The 20,447-nt window shown below is 52.9% G+C and overlaps 1 protein-coding gene across 5 annotated transcripts in view; it reads left to right on the forward strand.

The window, feature by feature from the left end:
• The window catches only part of Pde2a (phosphodiesterase 2A), an 87,770-nt gene that overhangs the window by 38,171 nt on the left and 29,152 nt on the right, over positions 1-20,447 (forward strand). For 3 of the 5 annotated variants that reach the window (XM_041675957.1, XM_041675956.1, XM_041675960.1), the window contains one exon: positions 18,564-18,653. In XM_041675957.1, the coding sequence (XP_041531891.1) occupies positions 18,564-18,653 (90 nt within the window). Of the gene's footprint in view, positions 1-206; positions 269-18,563; positions 18,654-20,447 lie in introns of all 5 variants that reach the window. The other 2 variants (XM_041675958.1, XM_041675959.1) reach the window with 1 other exon arrangement.

Genomic DNA, 20,447 nt, shown 5'->3' on the forward strand with positions numbered 1-20,447 from the left:
GATGAGTAGAACCATGTTCATTTCTCTGCCTTGGGAGCACAAGGCCGAAAGGCAAAATGTTCTGAGAAAAAGCAGAGACGGAGGCCGGAGGCGCTCAGAGAACAAGAGGGCACAAGGAGGCAGGGCCTACCTGGGGGTTTGCTGGGGGCTGATGGGAGGGAGGGCAGGCTGGGAGGCCTCAGCCCTGGGCCTTCTTGTCTCTGCAGCTGGCCAGGACCCCCTTGCCCAGGATCCAGAATCCCCAGAAAGTAGAGACGAGCGACTGGAGGTGAGAGTTCAGCGGAGGGAAGAGCGGGTGGGCTGTGGGCGTGGGGTGCAGGATTCGGAGTTCGGAGCTGCATCTCAGACCCCTTCCAGCTTAAGGGCACGCACTCCAAGACCCCTCTCCTCAGTCTGTGCGTGGCCTGGAGGGCGCCCTGTCCTCCATCGGCTCCTCTCTGGTGCCCACAGCCTTTGGATTGGCTTTGCATTGCTGAGGTCCTCTCCTGCACTCGCCATCTCCCTGACGCCCACCGGCTGCTGGCTTCCAATTGCTCCTATCTTCCCCGTGATTGCTAGAAGGATCTTTCTAAGGGCCAGATTTGAGCTTGCCATTCTACTCGGCATTTCCCCATACTTCCATCTTGATCCTCTGAAGCTCTGGCCTACCACAGTCTCCCTCAGCCATTCTTGCTCCACAAAGCACCTGCTACTGACATCCTAAACACTTACAGGCTCTGCAAGGGCCTCCCTCTTCCAAGATGGCCTCCTCCCACTCTCTATTAACTCCAGCCCCAGCTGGCTCTTGCTTCCTTTTCTGAGCTCTCCCACCTGGCAGTTGGGTGCCAGGGCATTCTGCTGTCTTTTGTCCACTGTGTGCTATTTTCTTCATCCTGTGACTATGTATGAAGGCTTGTCCCCTTCACTATGAGTTCCCTAAGCCTGGGGGCTGTGTTTCTGTCATTCCCTTCCTCCACTGATGGGGGGCTGCCAGCCCAGCTCTGACCATGTCTTTGGGGTGCCTTGAATTAACCTTCCATGTTTAATGAATAACAGAAATGGGGGTGAACTGTGGATTTTGAAGACTGACAGAGTGGTGTATGTGGGTGTGTGTTTTATGCATGCACATGCATACACGTATCCTGGCTCATGTGTCTGTCAGTGTGTCCAAGGGAACTGAGAGGAAGTCTTGCCTGAGCCAGCCCCCTTGGCCAACACTTTGGGCACATGCTCTCCTTCAACTCTTAGCAGAACCTAGGACTCTGTGTTTGGGGGAAGACTCAGAGCAGGTGCTGGGGTGGATCAGGGTTGAGCTGGGTCATTCATCAGCTGGGGCAGGGGCTCAACAGGGCTTTCCTACTGCAGCGTGAGGCTAGGACTGAGAATGCCCCTCGCTGTGGGACTGGGTTCTGGTGCGAGGAGCTGACCAAAGGAAGAGGGAGGATTGGAGTCATTATTAATTTATTTATTAATTTATTTATTGCCATGGCATTCCCCATGGGTGGGAGCTCCCTCCAGAGCTGGGACAGATGGTGTTCCTGGGAGCCAGCAGTATCTCAGCAGCCTTGGCCACCCGCCAGGAAAGACTGCATTCGTCACCCACCCAGGAAGCCACAAGAGGAGGGATTTGGAGAAGCCGAGACCTCTAGGGTTGTGGGGGCTGAAGGAGCCTGGCTCTAGGTTCTGTGTCCCCGTAGACTCAGTGCCTCAGCCACTGCCTCTATGTCTGCATACTCACAGACAGTCCCTTCCCCATTCCACCAACCTCACCCTCTCCAGGGCTTCCTTGGATCAAGCCCTGTGTTCTCATCAGGCCTCCCCCCATTCCTGTGTTTGGATCCTGTTGCCTTCTCACTCCGATTAAAGATTCTAGCCTAGGACTGTCCCAGCTCTGTTCTGCCTACACCCTTCACCCACCTCAAAGGATGGTCATCATTAGCTTTGCCTTTTGAGAGAAACTGCTCTGGGTCTGGGCCTGTCACTCCCTGATGTGTGACCATAGCTGTCATGTAGCCGTCTTGTATCCATCTTCCTGACCTGCGAGTGGAGGTCAGATCTCCCAATGGATGTAGTTCAGGTTGGTAGAGTGCTTGCTTAACAAGAACCAGGCTCTGCTTGAATCAGGCATGGTGCTGCACGCCTTTAATCTCAGAATTCAGGAGTTGGAGGCAGAAGGATGCAAAGTTCAAGGTCGTCCTCAGATTCACATCCAGTTCAAGGTCAGTTTGGGATACATTGTCTTAGAACAGAACAAAGCAACAGAAAACAAGCAAGCAACAACAAAAGCCTAAACAAACAAAAAGGTCCCCATCTTACTGGGACAGAAGCATTGTTATTAGCATTAACGCCCACCTGGAGTGGCTGGAGAAGCTTCAGGGCACACGTGAAGACCTGGCCCAGGCCTGTGTGGCAGTAGCTTGTGGGACAAGCTTTCTTGCTCAGACCTAAGCTGCCTGCTCTGCACCACACACGAGACAGTGCAAGCAGCAGGGCTGAGGTGAGGCTGCAGAGGTTCTGCGATGGGGGGTGTTCTTCTGGCACTGTCTTGGCAGCAACAATGGGCCTTGCTGTCAGCACACCCCCCCCCCAGCAGACCCGGGTTCCGCATACTCTTTAGGGATAACTCCCTGGCCCTTCGGGCTGATCCTGGGACCCAGACCCTGGCATCACTCTCGGTGAACTGAGCACACTTACTTGAAAACTTTGAGCTGGGACCAGCTATGGCCTGGGAGCTCTAGCTGGGATGAAGGCTGGAGCAGGTACCGAGATGGCCACAGGCTTGGGCAACGGCACAGGTGCCTAGACCAAGTGCCCCGTTGCGCAGTGCATCCATTGCAGCTCCGTGGCTTCTCTGTGAAGTTGCCCACCTCAGGTTCGGTCAGTCTCCCCGAGGGCACCGCTGGGCAGCTGTTGCACCACAGAAGTATCGGGTTGTGTATCTCTTCTCAAGTGGTTGGAAACACCTGACTCTAGCATCCATCTTGGGTTCACTGGGGCCTGGCATACAGAGGGTGCTTAACAAAGACTTCTTGCATGAATGAGCACTCACACTCCCGTGCATAGGATTGAAATAGTTCTTAGAGGCTCTTTGGTGGATTAGGGAAATCATGGAGACTTCTGGGAGGCGGCCTTGAAACAAGGCCGGAGATCAGCGGGGCTGTTAGGATCCATGCAGTCAGCTCCTGACAGAACCAACGAAGGGAGACAGGAAGCAAAGACCCCTGGGCAGAAGAGTAGGAAACTCAGCTCCCAGGGGAGCCCTCAGGAGGTAGGAAGGTGTGGTTTGAGAGCTAGAGACAAGGGGGGGGGGGTTGCAGAGGTGGATGAGGGGCCCATGTACTGGTTAACAACGGGCAGAGCTGGGAGCCAGCAAAGCAAGATTGCTGCTGTGACAGAGAAAGGCTTGGGTGAGCACAGGTGGGCAATGAGGACAGCTCCCCATGCCAGGGGCACAGGTCCTGGGCAAAGAGTGCCAGGATGGGCTGGAAGGGCCACACTAAAGGCCACTTTTCAGGCCTAGTTGAACATTCTTGATCAAGCACTCTTGTTGCCAGTTGTTCCGCTTCCTCCTGAATTCTCACATCAGGCAAGTGGTCTCAGTGCCGTCCTGTGGCCCTTGAGGGAGCTGCTGCCAACAAGTTGGCTGTAGCATCTGGCATCCACGGGGGCCCTGAGAACCTGCCATCTGTCTGTGCCCACCTGTCAGGTTGCACAAGCCTGGGGCATGTAGGGCCTTGGGACTAGAGAAGGGTCTCAGCTGTCACCCTAGCCTGTCTCCTGTCTGCCCATCCATCTGTCCACACCCTGAATGATGAGGGAACAGTGGAAATGATTTCACAGGCAGCTCAGAAAAACATAGTCAGGAGAGAGAGGTGTCGGAGAAGACACGAAAACCCAAGCCAGGCTGCAGGCGAGCTTGGGCCCAAGGAGAGATCTGGGCTCCTTCAGAACCCAGTCAGCTCAGACAAACAACAGGGACTGCCTGAGAAACACACAGCAGGCCCACAGTGGTGCCGGGACAGATGCTGAGGGCCCAGGCATGAGTGTGAGAGATGAGCTCCCCCCTCCTCATCCTGCTTGGCCCTTGGCTGTAAACACTCAGAGAACAAGTTCCGTTTCCCGGGAAATATTTATCTCAGGCCATGTGGAGAGCGTGTGCATTGGCCTGCTCGTGTCCTTCCTGCAGGTTGGCCCAGGCAAGAGGTGAGGGGCCTTGGCAGCCTTTAGGGACAATCTGTAGGGCACAGGAAAAGCCAGGAAGGAGGGGGTGTACCCTGAGTTCCCTGACTGGAGCCTGAGTCAGAACCATGCTAGCCTGGGCTGGAGGAACCTGTGTTTTTCTAATTCCACAGTGTGACCTCTGTTCTCTTGTCTTCATCCTTGTCAGTCCCGGCCCCGCCAGGTTCCTGTCTCTATGGCATTTTGCCCCCCGTCTGGTTCCCCAACTCTAAGCCTTTTCTTTCTCTTCCTTCATATTTCCCAGCTCTCAGAGGCTTCCGTAGGGGCGACTTCCTCTGGGATAGTGTTTCTAACTCGCTGGCCTTCTGACCCTTTGGCATCTACCCTCCTTCCTCTGTCAGGCTTCCATGCTGAGGCCTGCTGGTCTTGTCATAGACTGCCAGGAGTCTCACTAGGAAGCAGAGGGCTGGGCGTGCAACCTCCAGCCTGATCAATGGACAAGGCCCAGTGAGTGTCTCCTGTGCCCCTCTCATGGGTCCAGTCACTTGAAGAATTTGGGTATATTGAGGGGAGACCATGAAAGGCCCTGTGAGCTCACACATAATCAGCAGGGAGGTGGAGGAGCCCGGAGTTCTTGCTTACTGGCTTCAGGTTGTATGTCCCAGACCGGCCAGGCCCGACTGAACCCTGACAACAGGAAACCCCTGAAGGAGCAAGCATCAGCTGTGGCCTCTGAGCACAACAACAGGAAACAGTGTTGCCAGGAGGCAGCAGCTCTGTGACTATGCCTAGCAAAGGCGTGCGTGAGTGCGTGCGTGCGTGCGTGCGTGCGTGCTGCAGGTGACCCAGGGACACTGACTGTGTAGCATTGGCCCATGACTTGTGATACTAAGTGTGCGATAGTGATAATCGAATACTGTGTGGAGAGCGAATGTGTGCCCGGTTGTGTGTGAGACAGTAGGCACGTTGTATGCGGCTCTGAGGTTAAGGATTGGCGCCTAACAGGAGTGATGTCATGAGAATCCGATACACTGACACTGTGTTGTGACAGGTGTGTTCCTGAGCTTGTGGCTTGAGTGTGAGACCCAGTGTGTGCCCCAAGGGTACGATGCAGTAAAGCTGCGTGTGTGAACAAGGACGTGACATGAAGTGACATCGAGTGTGAAAATGGTCGTGATGCATGCAGCCCCCAGCCTGACAGTGAGCGTGTGATGTGTAATGGCCATGGCAAAGTGAAGTGGGACTCACAATGCTGAGTCTGACAGTGCTGTCGGAACACAGCGACAGCTTGAGGCAGGAGAGTAACACAGTACACACGACAGCTGGAAAGATGGCTCCGAGTGCTGTGTGTGGTAAGCTGAGGGACACAGCAGGGGGATAGGCAGGCCCCCTGGAGGCTCCTGAGACTGAGCAAGCCTTTGAGATGGTTGGGAGGTTGGAATGATTGAACTTGTGGACAACGTCGAAAGTGAGAAGGAAGGAAGAGACGGCCTTCTTGTGGGCAGGGGAGGCTGGTAAGAATCACTCAAGTAGGCAGGGAAGACAGCTTCACTGGGAGAGTGCTGGTCCAGTCTGAGGATCTGCGTGTGAGCATCTGATCCTCCCACATAAAAAAAAGTGTGTGCAACAGCCCGCACTTGTGACCCCAGTCCTGAGGAGACAGGGACAGGAGAACTCTGGGACTTAAAGACCAGGCTGAATGAGGGCCACAGTCAGTGAGAGACTGTGCCGAAAAGCTAATGTGAAGGGTGGATGATGAAGACACCTCTGGCTTCTGACTTCTATGCACGCGTGTGCATAAACACACACACACACCTCGGTGATAAATTGAGCTAGAAGCCAGGCCAGCATGGTAATGTGAGCAATGACATACATAGCTATGCAGAGGAGGGATGGGTTGCTAGATAAAATTCAGGGTCAAGGAAGACAATTTTTTTTTATTGTGGAACTTTTTAATTTAATTTAATTGAGACAGGGTCTCACTATGCAGCCCTAGGTGGCCTGACACTCACTATACAGAACAGGCTGCCCTCAAACTTATATAGATCCACCTGCCTCTGACTCTGCTCCTGAGTGCTGGGATTAAATGTATTCGCCACTACAGCTGGCTCCAAATAAAAACACTTTAAGCACAATACCACCAGGAAGAGGAATAGGACAAACTGCCATGGCACTCGGATTCAGCAGCTGAGGAGATTTAGTCAGGTAACTGTGTGGCTCCTTTTCCCTTTCGCTTTCAGTTCTCTACTGTTGAGCTGAGAAACTGTTTACTTGGGGTAAAATATACACAGGAGTGCTTTGGGTCCTTAAATGTGTTCACATTGTTTCTAAGCCAGGCTCCAAAGTTCATTCTCCCAAACAAAATCCACCTAAGAAAAAAATCTCTGCCTCCTGCCGCCCACCCGTCTCCCCTCCCCCTTCCCCACTGCTCCCCCCTCCTGCAATGGTCTCTAGGGAGCTCATGTAACTGGACTCATGCGGTATCTGTCTTTTGAGGACTGGCTTCTACGTCACTGAACATACTGTCCTGAGTTCACTGTGTTGTAGCAAAACCAGAGCAAGAGGACATGGTTTTGCTTTGCTTTTCTATGGTTAGAGATGTTGAATGTCTTTCCACTTGGCCATCTGTGTGTCTGCTCTGGGAAAATGTCCACACGAGTCCTCTGTTCCTAGGTTTAGATTGGTGCTGGTGGGCTATAGGAGTTCTTGATGTATTCAACCTTTATTAGATGCAGTATTTCCCTCTCGTTCTGTGGGTCACTTTGCTGAAATATTTTATCTTATTTCATTTAACTTAGCAGGTGTCCTTATGGCATTTCCACTTATACTTAGCTTTTTGACTCCCCTCACCCCACCCTTCTACTTCCTTATCTCCTTGATCCTCACATCCTCTCTTAAATCTTTCTGTTTAGTATTCTACCTGCTACTTTCAAGTCGCTTTTATTCCTTTATTTATTTATTTTGGAGCCTGAGAAGTGGCATCAAATTGAGACAGTGTGACACAGAACCATGAAAGCTTCACCCAGTGCTGTGAAGGGTAGACAGCAGCCTGGTGTGATAAAGCATCACCCAATGTGTGATGTGTGGTGCCGAGAATGTGAGACACCCTGAGTGAAGACGATAGTCAGGAATCGCTGTGTGACTGCCAATGTGGACACTGGAGTGACTGTATCATTGAGTATCTGGGACCTCTGAGAGCAGGTGATGGTGACTGTGTCCTTGTGTGCTATCTTGTGTGACACAGAGCATAGCACTGTGTGGGAGTGAGAGGGACTGAAGAAGCCAGTCCCAGTCTTACCTGCTGACCATCAGAGGAGGATGAGCATTGTAGCCAGGACAAGAGAATTTCTCACCAGGGGTAGAAGTGGTGTCTGTGAGCTGCTGTGAGGAGCCAGTTCTCACCTGGGGTAGAAACGGTGTCTGTGAGCTGCTGTGAGGAGCCAGTTCTCACCTGGGGTAGAAACGGTGTCTGTGAGCTGGTGTGAGGAGCCAGTTCTCACCAGGGGTAGAAACGGTGTCTGTGAGCTGGTGTGAGGAGCCAGTTCTCACCAGGGGTAGAAACGGTGTCTGTGAGCTGCTGTGAGGAGCCAGTTCTCACCAGGGGTAGAAGTGGTGTCTGTGAGCTGGTGTGAGGAGCCTTTCCTGCTCTGGGTACCCTGGGAGGATTTGTAGGGCAGGGCTGACTTACCCTGGAACAAGAGTTCGGAGACTGAACAACCTGACCACGAGGCTCTAACTGAAGCTCATTGTTTTATTTACTGAGCCTTAGCTTCCTCAAGCACCACATACGGCTGTTGGTAGAATTATAGGAAACAGTCCCGCATGCTGGGTGATGGTTTCGTCCCTTGAGGTACTTCCCCCTCAACCCTGGAACTCCAGACATTAGCGGACAGGAGCATCCAGGGAGCACTGGTGAAAGACGCTCTCCTGCCCTCAGCCCTCTTTTCTCTCTCTTCACTCTCTCCTGTCCCTGGCTCGGCCTTGTGGTGATATCCCTACATCCCTACTTCCTGCCTTCCTTTCTCCCAGACCGCTGCTGCCCTACCAGTCCATGAGCCTCCGGCACAGGTTCTTGAGGGCTCGTTCAATTCAGACCAATGCAATTTGCTCATGGAAAAAAAAAAAAACAAACCATAATTTGGTTAATCACACCAGTATGGGATCTGGGCCTGATGGGGAAAAAAGGAAGTGCAGGCGGTTCATTCCAACAGCTGAGGACATAGGTCTCCACTGCCCAGGACCCTAACCTCTCCTTCAGGCTTTTTTTGGAGGGTCATCCCAAGCTTCACTAGAGGCCCCCCTGTTTTCCCTGGTTGAGTCCCCACCTGATTCTAGACCTCTTTCCTAGGCAACCATGAGAGTTGGGTTGGGGGATCTCGGAGTCCCCAGACTGGGTTAGCTGGGCCCAGCACCTCAGCTGTAGTCTACTGTAGGACATTCTCCTGAGCCTTGGAGAGGGAAGGCTCAAAGCAGGGTCATAGGTAGAGTCTTAGAAGTTCGGAAGGGCTGGGTTGTCTGCAAGCCTCCACTGAAATGTGGCATGCTGTTCCAGACTCAGGTCTTCCAGTCCCGGGCTACCCTGCAGGTAGGACAGGAAGGGACCTGCCATTGCTTGTTATCTACAAGGCCTCTTAACCAGAGGAGTCCAGAGCTGTGTGGCACTGAAATTGGGCCTTCTCTGTGCACCGAGACCTGCCTTTCACAGCAGAAGGCTGGGGCCACTTCTTTTTCTACTTTCCCAAAGGTGGTCCCATGTACCTGGAGTCAGCTTAAGCAAAATGTGGCTGATTCTAGCTTCAGCTTAAGCAAAGTGTGGCTGATTCTAGCTTCAGTTTAAGCAAAACGTGGCTGATTCTAGCTTCAGCTTAGGTAAACCGTGGCTGAATCTAGCTTCAGCTTAGGCAAACTGTGGCTGATTCTAGCTTCAGCTTAAGCAAAACGTGGCTGATTCCAGCTTCAGCTTAAGCAAAACGTGGCCAATTCTAGCTTCAGCTTAACAAAACGTGGCCGATTCTAGCTTCAGCTTAAGCAAAAATGTGGCTGATTCTAGTTTCAGCTTAGGCAAACCGTGGCTGATTCTAGCTTCAGCTTAGGCAAACCGTGGCTGATTCTAGCTTCAGCTTAAGCAAAACGTGGCTGATTCTAGCTTCAGCTTAGGCAAACCGTGGCTGATTCTAGCTTCAGCTTAAGCAAAACGTGGCTGATTCTACCTTCAGCTTAGGCAAAACGTGGCTGATTCTAGCTTCAGCTTAGGCAAACCGTGGCTGATTCTAGCTTTGGGAAGGTGCCATGCAGAACAGACCGCTGATACTGTCTTAGATTTATTGACTATGTGTGGCATGTGCTGGAGCGGAGTGGTGGGTCCTGACCCCAGGGAGGTGCTGAAGATGGTGCACTGTGCACGGTGAGAGGAACCTGACCCGTGATGCCAGCTACAGCTCATTCCCTCCCTCAGACCCAAGACCAGCCACCATTCATGGCCATTCATGGTCTCCCAGAGAGCCACATGCTCACCGCACACAGCGGACCCATGCCAGCCTCAATGACCTTATTCATACGTGAAGGTCACCCATAAATACAGACGGCCACATGGATCCAGAAGATTTATAGACACATGTATTTTAGCCTCCCCAGGCTTCCATGGAAGTACAGACCACATACTTTCACACAGATGTTTCTCTCTCATGACCCAAGGGACATGCTCAGCTGTGGTCATATGACGGTCCTTAGAGACACACCATTATGGATGGCATGTGCTTAGGTCACCAGTAAAGTGAGAGCCCCCAGTTCCCCAGAGAGAGAAAAAAAGTCAATTCTGATGAATGTACCAAGTTTCACAATGAGAAAATCCTCTCAAATGCTATTAAAAATTTCCTTTGCAAAATAGAATTTGTTTTGAATCACACAGAAGGTCTGAGGTTCTGAGAGGAGGCATTTTCTCCCAGAGAACCCTGACTCATAATTACAGTCCTGGTGTGTGTGGAACTGTATGAGCATGTGTGTGGATGAGCACATGTGTCCTGGCCCCACTCCCAGGCCCTGGGGATATGAGAAGGAAGAGTGAGAGAAATTCTGCAGAATCCGGATGTTTGTTCTCTGGCTTCTGGGTCCTCCAAAGGCAAATAAATAGCTCTGGATGCCAGCCTGCCTGCCGGGTGGGACTGTGAGTGTGTGAAGAGCCTGCTTCTCTGTCCCTGGAGCTCCCCCAGCTGGGATCCTGTGCGGCAATGCACAGTGACCGAGGTCCTGGCCAGCGTCTGCTGTGCCTCTCTCTGGGGATTGGTTCTTGCAGCTGAAAAAGGAAGGTAGCGAGAAGGTGAGGCTAGAGGGCTTCTCTTGAAGGCGGAGATAGACAGTGAGACTTGGGACCTAGTACAAATGAGAAAAGGCTGGGAGGAGACACAGAGCGGGCAAAGAGAGTACAGACCCAAGACATGGGGTCTCAGCCTACGAGGTCTCCCTACCAACTCTCTGGTTCACTGGAGGAGGTGCTAGATCCCTGAGGCCTGGGCCCTGCCCTGCTGTAAATGGGGGACCTGGAGAGAAGACGAGATGACAACCAGGGAGCAGAGCTGGGGCTCCTGGAGGACCAGACCAGGGCGAGAAGAGAAGATGCTGGGGTACAGAAATGGGGAACAAAGATGCCAGTGGGGGAGGGTAAAGAGGGTCATGGGTAAGAGGCAGCTGTTGAGCAGAGACCTGAGCTTGAAGAGACTGAGAAAGAACTCAAGTGACAGTGTCCTCCGATCTTTTTGCTCCTCTGGAGGTAGCCACGGGAACCTTGCCAAAAGCTCCTCACTGCCTAGGAACTCAGAGTGCATTAGGATTTGAGGAGCCAGGGCCATTCCACAGGGGGGGCTCGTGGGTCTCACTTCTGTTTTAGCAGGGTCAGGGAGCCCAGCGCAGAACACATCCCAAAGGAAGGGGCATGCCTGAGATGAACCCTGTCCAGACAATCCTTCACCCCAGCCCTCAGTAAGAAGGGCTATTTTTAGGGATAATAAAAGTGCTCACACATTCCAGCAGGGGCAGGGAGAGGGAGAGGAGGGGCAGGAGTCAGAGCAGAGTGTGTGGGGAGGGTGGAGAAAAGGGACTTCTCTGGTTCTGCCTTCAAGGGTTTCCCTAGGAGGAGGGGGTCATCCCTGCCTGCCCCTCCAGTCCTGTCTCTATGGTCCCCTCCTGGTTCTCCTGTGTTTCCCTGCTTCTGAATTGGTCTCTGTCCCCACCTTTCTCATATTCCCATTCTCCTGGGATTTGGGGAACAGCTGGGATGGGCTAAGTTGTGAGGATGAAGCCAAATACAGTCACAAGAGGAAGCAGTGTGAGGCTGTGGGATCTACAGACACCAGAGAGACATACCAAGACAAGCAGACACAGAAGTCCCTGGGGAGGTACAGAGCCAGGACCAACCCCCAGGCAGGTACCATGGGACAGCCCAGCATTAGACCCCTGGTTAGCCTTTCCTGCCTGCTTTCTGCAGGTGACACATCGCTCTGTGCCAAGCCTGTGCCATTTAGCATTTATCATCTCCTGTGAACACAGCAGGGAAGAAGATGGTGGAAGAGTAGGAGACAAGAGACTATACTCAGGCCTAGCTCGAGACACCAGATCCATTCCACACTGGAGAGGTGACCAATCTATCCTTTGACCAAAGCAGCACTTGAGAGGCCCAAAGCCACAGAAGAGGGGCCTGCACGTGCCTCTAGAGGAGAGCCCGACTAGTCTTTTTGCCTTCTTTGGGCTTCCATACAGCCTATACAAACTGTGAATTCATTGCAAGGACAACTGAGGCCCATAGACTCTGGTCCCATGCGGATTCCCACGAGGGCTGGGGTGGGGACAATGTCAGTATGTAGGAAGACTTCCTAGAACAGGTGATTGCTCTTATTGGGGGTCTCGATCCAATGGCCTTGGGCTTTTTCCCATCCTGAGACGATCCTGAAGAGCAGGTCCATGGCTTGCCAGGATACCTTAATAATGCTGTCAAGAGTTGCCAATGAGAAGCACCCTCTCATTTCATAGACTCTTCCTCTAGGACTCTCATCATGGGCCCCAGAGACCTCTACTGTCTCCAGGCCTGGGGCCTCCAGCAGAACTGGGGGCCACCCTTCTGCTGAGGAGTGCACAGGCCTCTTTTGGGGGCCAGCTGTGCCAAGAGCTAGGCGGGAGAGAGCGGCTATGAAAGGAGCATCTGCTATGTAGGGTCCCAGGTGAGAAGACCACTCACTGGCTTTCTCACTCACTCACTTGTCCTGTCTTTCATTTGACACCTGTGTCTTTCTGGCACTCAGCATCCCTTTCTCCTGATTGGGTCATTATGTCTGATTTTGGGAGGCTTCTAGACTTGCTGTGTCAAGATTTTAACTTAACTTCAAGGGCACATGAGGGGTGGGGTACAGACATTCAGGCTCATGGAACCAAGAGCTGGAGGTCAGTCAGCCCACCAAGGCCTTTTTTTTCAGGGCACTGATGCCCTCGGGTCCCTTCTTTCCTGTACACTCTGGGGGACAGTGTACTCACCTCCTTACTACCTAGGCATCTCCCCAGGTGCAGCTCTGAGTAACCAGATGCTTATACTGGCTTCCATTGAATGTCCCAGTGTGCTCAGATCAACCCTCATGGTCACGGAGATGGGAAGCCAAGACGACTGGGCGGTAGTGGCAAGGAGGTTATGGTGGTGTGCTCAGGAGCTGTGCTGTGCTAGTGAGAACCCCGAGGGCTATGGGGACAGGGGCCTACTGTGAGGAGGAGGCAGCAGAAGGTGGGGAGGGTGGCAAGAAGCTAGAACCTGTCCTCTATCAACATGATCTTATGTCTGCTAGGCAGGGCCATCACCTCCTCCCATACTCAACTCTTGCCTCTCTCCTCTTCCCATGTTAGCTGTTCCTTTATTCCTCTCATTCAGACTTGAGAGAGGACAGATTGGGAGAATTAACAGCTCCTACCTTCCCCTCCCAGCTCCTTTCTTCTTTCTAACACTACACCTTGCCCTGGATGGCTCTAAAGGGCGAGGGGCAGCTGTACGTCCTGGGATAGAAGTTCATCCTGGCTGGGACAGAGTGGGGAGTTATGGGGGGGAGGGAGAACTAGCTAGGGGTATGGGATGAGAGGATCCAACAGAAAGACTGAGTGCCTCCCTCGGGGAGTGGGGATTCCCTCGGGAGGCGCCGGGACAGGCGCAGGTGTATTCTACAGTGCACGTGTCTCCAGTGTGGCTCAGAGGCTGGAGACGCGGCCCTGTTGGAGTAACAACTGAAGCCAGAGTCTACGGAGGGTGGTGGGCTAAGGGGGAAGAGGGCATAGGGTGGTGGGAAGGGGGAGAGGAGGAGGAGAGGGGAAAGAGGGCATAGGGCGGTGGGAAGGGGGAGAGGAGGAGGAGAGGGCATAGGGCGGTGGGAAGGGGGAGAGGAGGAGGAGAGAAGACAATGGAGGTTCTTCCTGTAGTACTAGGCTCTTGAGTTGTCGGTGACTCCTTTCATGTCCCCTTCTGTCACCTAATCACCCATGGCCATAGTACATTCTCCCTTCTTGCTCTTCTGCCTCCCCTCCTCGGGGATCTTCCTTGTGGAGTCTCTCTATGCTGGGGTATCATTCTCATGTCATCTGAGCTGCCCTTTATAAAGCAAGGATCCTGCTCTCCATTCTTGTCCTTAGCACCCTGCCCCTAAAGAGGAACGATGAAAGGCAGCACTCAGGAAAGCAGCAGCAGCCTCTGGGAATGGGGAGTAGGGGATGGGGATGCAAATTCTTGGACCTGTTCCCAGACCAGCTGAGTCAGAAACTCTGGGGGTAGAGCCAACACTCTGTATTTCAATAGCCCTCCAGGTGATTCTGGGGCATGCCAAAGTTTGGGGACCACTGAGGGACAACATGCAACTACAGCCAGTACCCGAGAAAGCAACCTCCCTTCCCCTCCACTACAGTCACTCAGGGCATTGGTATCTGAGCTTGCCCACCTTTCATTTGCGTTGTCCAACATCACCTAGCCTTCTTCATTTCTTCTGCCTCTGGCCCAGCTCAGCCTTGCTATGGGGAGATCTATGGATGCAAGTGTTAGCACACACATGCAGCTCTTAGGGCAGGTGGCAGGCATGGGCGGCTAGGGAGGGAAAGAACCACCTTGTCCTGCTTCCTCTGTTTCCTGATTTGGTGGCTGGGTAGCTGTAAGGAGCTCAAGAGGAGATGTGGGGTGCCGGGCTTGAGTTTGGGGCTTCCCTACTCTGAATTTCAAGGAGTACTCCTGGATAGATCTACTAAGTGCTCTGGACACAAGGATGGACACACTCCCCTATTCTCCTGAAAAGCTTATGTATGTATTGCTTACTAGGACGGGAGGCCAGACACCAAAGAGGCAGGTGGTGTCGGCTCTGGACTTCTTTCTCCACCGAAGCCACTTTCTGGAACCCCCATTCACGGCTGCACTTCTTTCGTTAGGCGTTTTCTCCCCATGTTCTCTAGATGACTTCTTGGAGATCTGGGGGAGGAGTAGGCAGGAGAGACAGGAGTGGTGGGGGTGGGGAAGATGCAGGGAAGAGAAGGAGAGTGGGCAGAGAAGCCATCTACGAGAAAGAGCCAGGATGTGGAGGTGGAAACCACGTGAAAAGATAGGAGAGCAGCATGTGACAGATGGACGTCGACTAGGCAGAGAGGCACTTGGAGGGACCAGGAGAGCCTGGCCCAGAGGGGAACTCCAGGGTCCTGGGGGGACCGCCCATTGGAGGGGGATGTCAGATTTCAGTCTGTGAGGATGGCCCCTAACCTTGCAGGCCAAGAGGGGAACCAGAGTCAGCAAGATTACATGAATCGGTGGAGATGGTCCCAGGATACTACGTGGGTCATGACTTTCTTGTAGGGGGTCCAGGTGCCAAGCTGTGACTAGAGCAGTTGGAGGGTTTGTGGAGGGGAAAAGACATGGAAGATTATAGAAGTGAAATAAGAGACCCTCTTAAGCCAGTGACCCTTGACTCAAGGCCATCTGTCCCTGTGGGGGCACCAAGGTCTCTGTTTTCACGTAATCTTGAGCTTTACGAAGGAGTTAGAAGCAATTCAATCTGGACCCTCTGCTCTCCCCAAACGAGCGCTAAATTCTGATTCAGGCCCAGGTTTCAGAAAACTAGCAACCTCCCTGGTTTTAGAGAAACCCTGGTACGCACAGCCTCACTTTTGTTGGTACCGGAAGAGACCAGTTTGTGGACGTGGCGCTGTCTGCGGTGCTGAAGGCAGTCTCAGCCCACAGCAGCAGGTGAATAGCAGGTAAGGGGGGCTGCAGAGAGCCAAAGGCTCTGGTCATCCTCCCACCTACCTTCCATTCCCATCTTCTCACCCAGTTTTCCCACTCATTTTCCACTTACCCGCCTATCCACCATCTAACCACTCACCCATGAGTGATTTTCCCACTCACCTGCCCGTTTGCTTAAGCATCCACCATCTCCCCATTTCCCGTGCAGTCATCAGCTTACACATCCATCCACCCATTTCCCTGCCCACTCACCCATCTGCCCGTCCATCCATCTGTCCATCCATCCGCTCACCATCCGCCCACTCTCACCTGTTTTCCTAACCACTCATTTACCCGTCCATCCACCATTCACCTGTTTCTCAGCCTACCCACTCACTCTCATCAAATTAAACCGTAAAGCCACAGAACTAGAGGTAGCAGAGTGGAAAGACCCATTTATGTTAAGAAGGAAACCAAGACTCGGGAGAGGAAAGGGGCGTGTTCAAGGCCACAGGGAGCTTCTGTCGTCAATCTGGGGCAGGACTGGAAATCAGTGCTCTTGACTATACATCACAGGTTCTCCCCTGGGGTCTGGAAAATTGCCTGGTTATTATGCTGATATTTACCCTGGTGTTTGTTCACAAAAGCTGCAAGGACAGGAAATATGACTGCCTCCACCCACCCTGAGCCAGGGCTCTTGTGTATGTACACAGGTGGTATGTTCTCTCACGCACGTGTGTGTGTGTGTGTGTGTGTGTGTATTTGTGTGTGTGTATATGAGGAATCCACGTGCAGGAGAAGGATAAGGCACAGGGGCCTGTGGGCAGTGATGCCTGTTTTTCCTTTCCTCTTCTTTTGATAGTCCTGGGCTGTTAGCCCTATTTGAGGCTGGCTCCCCACTGTGCCTTCACTTCAGGGGTTGCCCCATTTCCCATTCACAGCTGTGTCCCCCAAGGCTGCAGCCCTGTCCTGTGAGCCTAGGCAGGCACGGAACTCAGCTTCCCCTCCCCCACTGGTGTAGTGGTCTGAGGTGGCCCATTTCCCTCAGCGCTTCGTGCATTCAGCACCCTACTACTGGGCAGGTCAGGCTTCAAAGTAGATGGAGAGATGGCTGCCAGGCCTGGAGCCTCGACTCCATGAGGCTGCATCCTACTTACTCAGCCAAGGATGGAGAAACCCTCCTTGCTTGTGGCCCAGCTCTCCCTAAGTTTTCTCACCTCACTCCTTCCACACTTCCATTGTCCTGCTCTTGGCCTAAAGAAGCACAGAAAACTGGTCAATCAGAGCGAAGACCAGACAAGAATAGCCAATTGGATTAAAGGACAGCTCAAGGTGTCCACCAATCAAAGCAAAGGGCAGGTTGAAGAGCTGGCCAATCAGAACAAAGGACACATTGATTTCTGTAAGCCCCTGGGGTTTTAGATGGGAGTTGGGTGCTGAGTATGCTTAGATAGGGTGGGAGATCTGGAGGTTTGGGTGAGCTGTGACTCAGCACAGATGGTCACTGTTTCTCTTTTAACCTCAGTTTTCCCCTCTCTTAAATGGGAAGACAGCTATCTGCAGCTGTGGTTTTCTCTTGCATATAAGGCTCACTCCACTGCTTTGGCAACAGTCCCTTGCTTCCTTGGCACACACATGGCAGCTATCACCAAAGTCAGACCCTCTCTGGTCTCTTAGTGATACTCCTGCCTCCTGTCACATAGATCCCTGTCCCTTAAAGCCCCACTTTGGAGAGTGTGGGTCAAGAAAATGATTTTTTTTTTTTTTGGAAATGTTTTTGGGTCTGGGATCTTGCTTTGTGGTCTTCAGCCTTGATCTTGAGAGCACACAGTAGCCTGAGACAGTGCTGTGCCAGCAGGTGATATGGGGGAGGGGCTCTGATCTGTGCTACATGAGGAAGTAGCTGTTCCCATGAGAACCTAGGAGGGCCTGACGTCATCGTCCTGGGTGTCTTCAGGGATGGAGGGCTCTGTGAAAGAGCAGTGAGGGACTGCCCAGGCTGCACCTGAGCAAAGCTCTGTATGTGTGTGTGTGTGTGTGTGTCCGTGTGTGTCCGTGGCTCATTCTTCACCACCCTTCCCCCAGTGGTCCCAGCCTTTGCAGTGTGGCCTATGTCCCACGGGATTGTGCCAGCTTCTTGTAAAACCCTTTGGGTCCCCTGGTTTTTCAGTGGCCACAGAGTTCAGCCCCCCACTCTAGGGTGTCTGAGGATGTGAAATTTGGAGACAGAAGCTTTAAGCTGAGCCTCCCTAGCAATCTAGTCTTAGCCACATGCTAGGTTTGGATTCTAATGCCCACCTTGAAGGGGTCATATCATTTGGATAAATCTCATCTTGTCCTCTGGGACACAAGAAGTTGAGGATGGTTTAGCCACATTACAGATCCGAGGAGTTGGCACCTCCCCTGTTTGAGCTAACAACTTTCTATGAATATAACTCTGGTATTTCAGCATTTTCATTTTATCAGCTCTGTGCAGTCTATGGGGTTCACTAGGACCCTCAACATGACATCATTTTCAGAGTCAAAGAGCCATGCCTCCTTCATTACTCACATGTCTCTGAACACGGATCTACAGGGAAGACAACAGGAAGGACTTCCAAGGGTTGGGGAGAGGGCAGCTGAGTGTATAGTGTGAGTCACCGTTCTGCCTTGGCCTCGTCCCCCGTTCCGTTACCTTTCTCTTTGATCCCGTTGGCTCTGGCCAAGTTAATGGAGCGAGAAGAAGGGACCTTTGTTGTCTCAGTTCCTGCTCTCCAAGGACGAGGCCTGTTCCTGGGAGGCGGAGGCTAGGAAGCAATCAAGGCTGACTTTGCCTTCCCTGCTTGGAGTGGCCGCTGCTGTACTTGCCTTTTGTGCTCACCACCCCCCACCCCATGCTTGCTGCTTTCCGTCCAACCCTAACTCAGCTGAAGCTAGGATATGGCTACAGTGCCTGCAGCACACAGCCCCCTTTTAGCAGAGGAAACTGCCTTCCTCACTCACGGTGAGGCCTAGGCTAGGCCTCTGGCCCATCTCCAAGCCTCAGTTTCCCCAAATACAAGGTGAGGGAACTTGGATAGTCTATGGCCTTAGTACTTACTGCTAGAGTCCGATGCTTAAGACTCAAGTATCTAAGTGTTGGGCTCACCTGACAGACACTAAGCCTGGGCCACAGGCAGAATGACCCACACTCTTTCTTCTCTTCCAGGATGCTTTGCTGAGCCTGGGTGCCGTTATCGACATCGCCGGCCTGCGTCAGGCTGCCAAGGATGCCCTCTCGGCCGTGCTCCCCAGAGTGGTAGGTGTCTGCCCTCACGTGTCCTCCCTGCCCTCCCCAGCCTTTGTTCCAGTTCTGAGCTGCACCTCACCTTGCGCAGACTCTCGCTTGGATTTGGGTGTGTGTGTAGCAGGAGAGATTGAGGACATAGGCGAGAATCTCCCGGATGTCAGGTCTTGGCGGTGCTAGAGGACCTGGCTGTCCTGAAGCTCACTCTGTAGGCCAGGCTGGCACCGAATTACAGAGATCTGCCTGCCTCTGCCTCCGGAGTGCTAGGATTAAAGGCGTGTGCCACTACCGTCTAGTGCCATTGCTCATTCTTTAAGCAGAAGGCTGATGAACCCCAGGAGTCAAAGCAGCAGGGTCCCTGCTGTGCCAGATGGGGGATACAGGGGACTTTGGAGTATGGAGAATAGGGTTTGAACCAACATAAGGAAGATGGAGGACTTCCTGGAGGAGGAAATACCTAAACTAATCCTCTTGGAATCCTCTCCCTGCTCTGCACATCAGCGGCAGCTTTGGCTTCAGGAAACATGACCAGCTCAGGATGCAGCCTCCCCCACCCCACTAAAGCCTATTGTCCCTGACTCTGAATGATGGATGGACCTCCAGAGGCCCAGAGAGGGAGGGTATCTCACCAAGGTCACACAGCATGACAGAAACAAATGGGCTTGGCATCTAAGCGCCCCTATTCTGTCTTCAGCTCTGACTTCCCCAAACCTCCTAGAAGTTCAGCACCCAGGAGGAGGGCTAATGACTGAGCTTTATTAAGCGTGAAATTGGTAGGAAGTGGGTGGTGTGTTGGCACCCAAAAATAAATCCTTTGGAAGAGGGTTGTGACTGAGACAACATCTGCCCTGGGGTGGAAGAACATCTGGATGGCAGGTCAGTGACTGTGTACCTGCCCTGCAAGCCTTGAGTGTGAGTGTGCATGCGTGTGTGTATGTGTATGTGCACATGAATGCGTGTGCATGTGTGCGCATGTGCGTATGTGTGTGCACATGCATGCGTGTGTACATGTGTATTTGTGTGCTGCAAGCATGTGTGTGCTGTGTGCGCACACACGTGTGTGCATGCGTGTGTACGTGCATGTATGTGTGTTTGTATGTATGTGTGTTTGTGTGCCTAGCCAACTACGGCCTAAAGCCTGGGCTTCGATGACAGCTGAGGTTCAAGAGGCAGTGAGATGTTACTCAGAGGCCCATGCTGGGTTGGGGGAGCCCAGGCTTGACTGTAAAGAGGCCTTGGGTCCTGGGAGGTGGGGATTGGGGGAGGAGGAGGCTGCAGCACCTGGCTTCCTCATCAGCACCCATTGTGGCAGGCAGCCCCAGTGCAGATGGTGCTGATGTGTACAAAACGCAAAGCAACCCTCCTACCCAGGAACTCGGCTAAATTTAACCAGCGTGGCTGAGCGTGAGAGTGGGAGGCGCGGGCGTGCAGAAGTGAAGGGTGGCTGCTGCCCCTGCCACCCCAGGCTGCCACCTTCTCTGTGGGGAGTGGACTCTTGGCCACGGGGCTCCCTGGTAGACTCTGAACCTGCTTGAGGAAAGAAAATAAAAACAAACAAACAAAATGCTCCGGACTGGATGCCACGGAGGAGGTTGGGTGGAGCTGAGGGGAGGCAGCTCTCTCCAAGTGGCTCTTTGTCCCTGGATTTGGGCCCAGAAGCTGGGCATGGTGGTGGCTCGTACTTGTGATCCCACAATTTGGGGCGGCCGGAGGAGGGCTGCCACAGTCATCAGCCAGCCTGAGCAACATGAGAGACCTTGTCTTGAAAACAAAACCAAAAAGCCTCAAACAAGACTCCCAGTTCAA

This window comes from Microtus oregoni, unplaced genomic scaffold (assembly GCF_018167655.1).
Source record: "Microtus oregoni isolate MIOR12 unplaced genomic scaffold, Mior012 000027F_ref0000203, whole genome shotgun sequence".
In the NCBI taxonomy this organism is placed as follows: Eukaryota; Metazoa; Chordata; class Mammalia; order Rodentia; family Cricetidae; genus Microtus; species Microtus oregoni.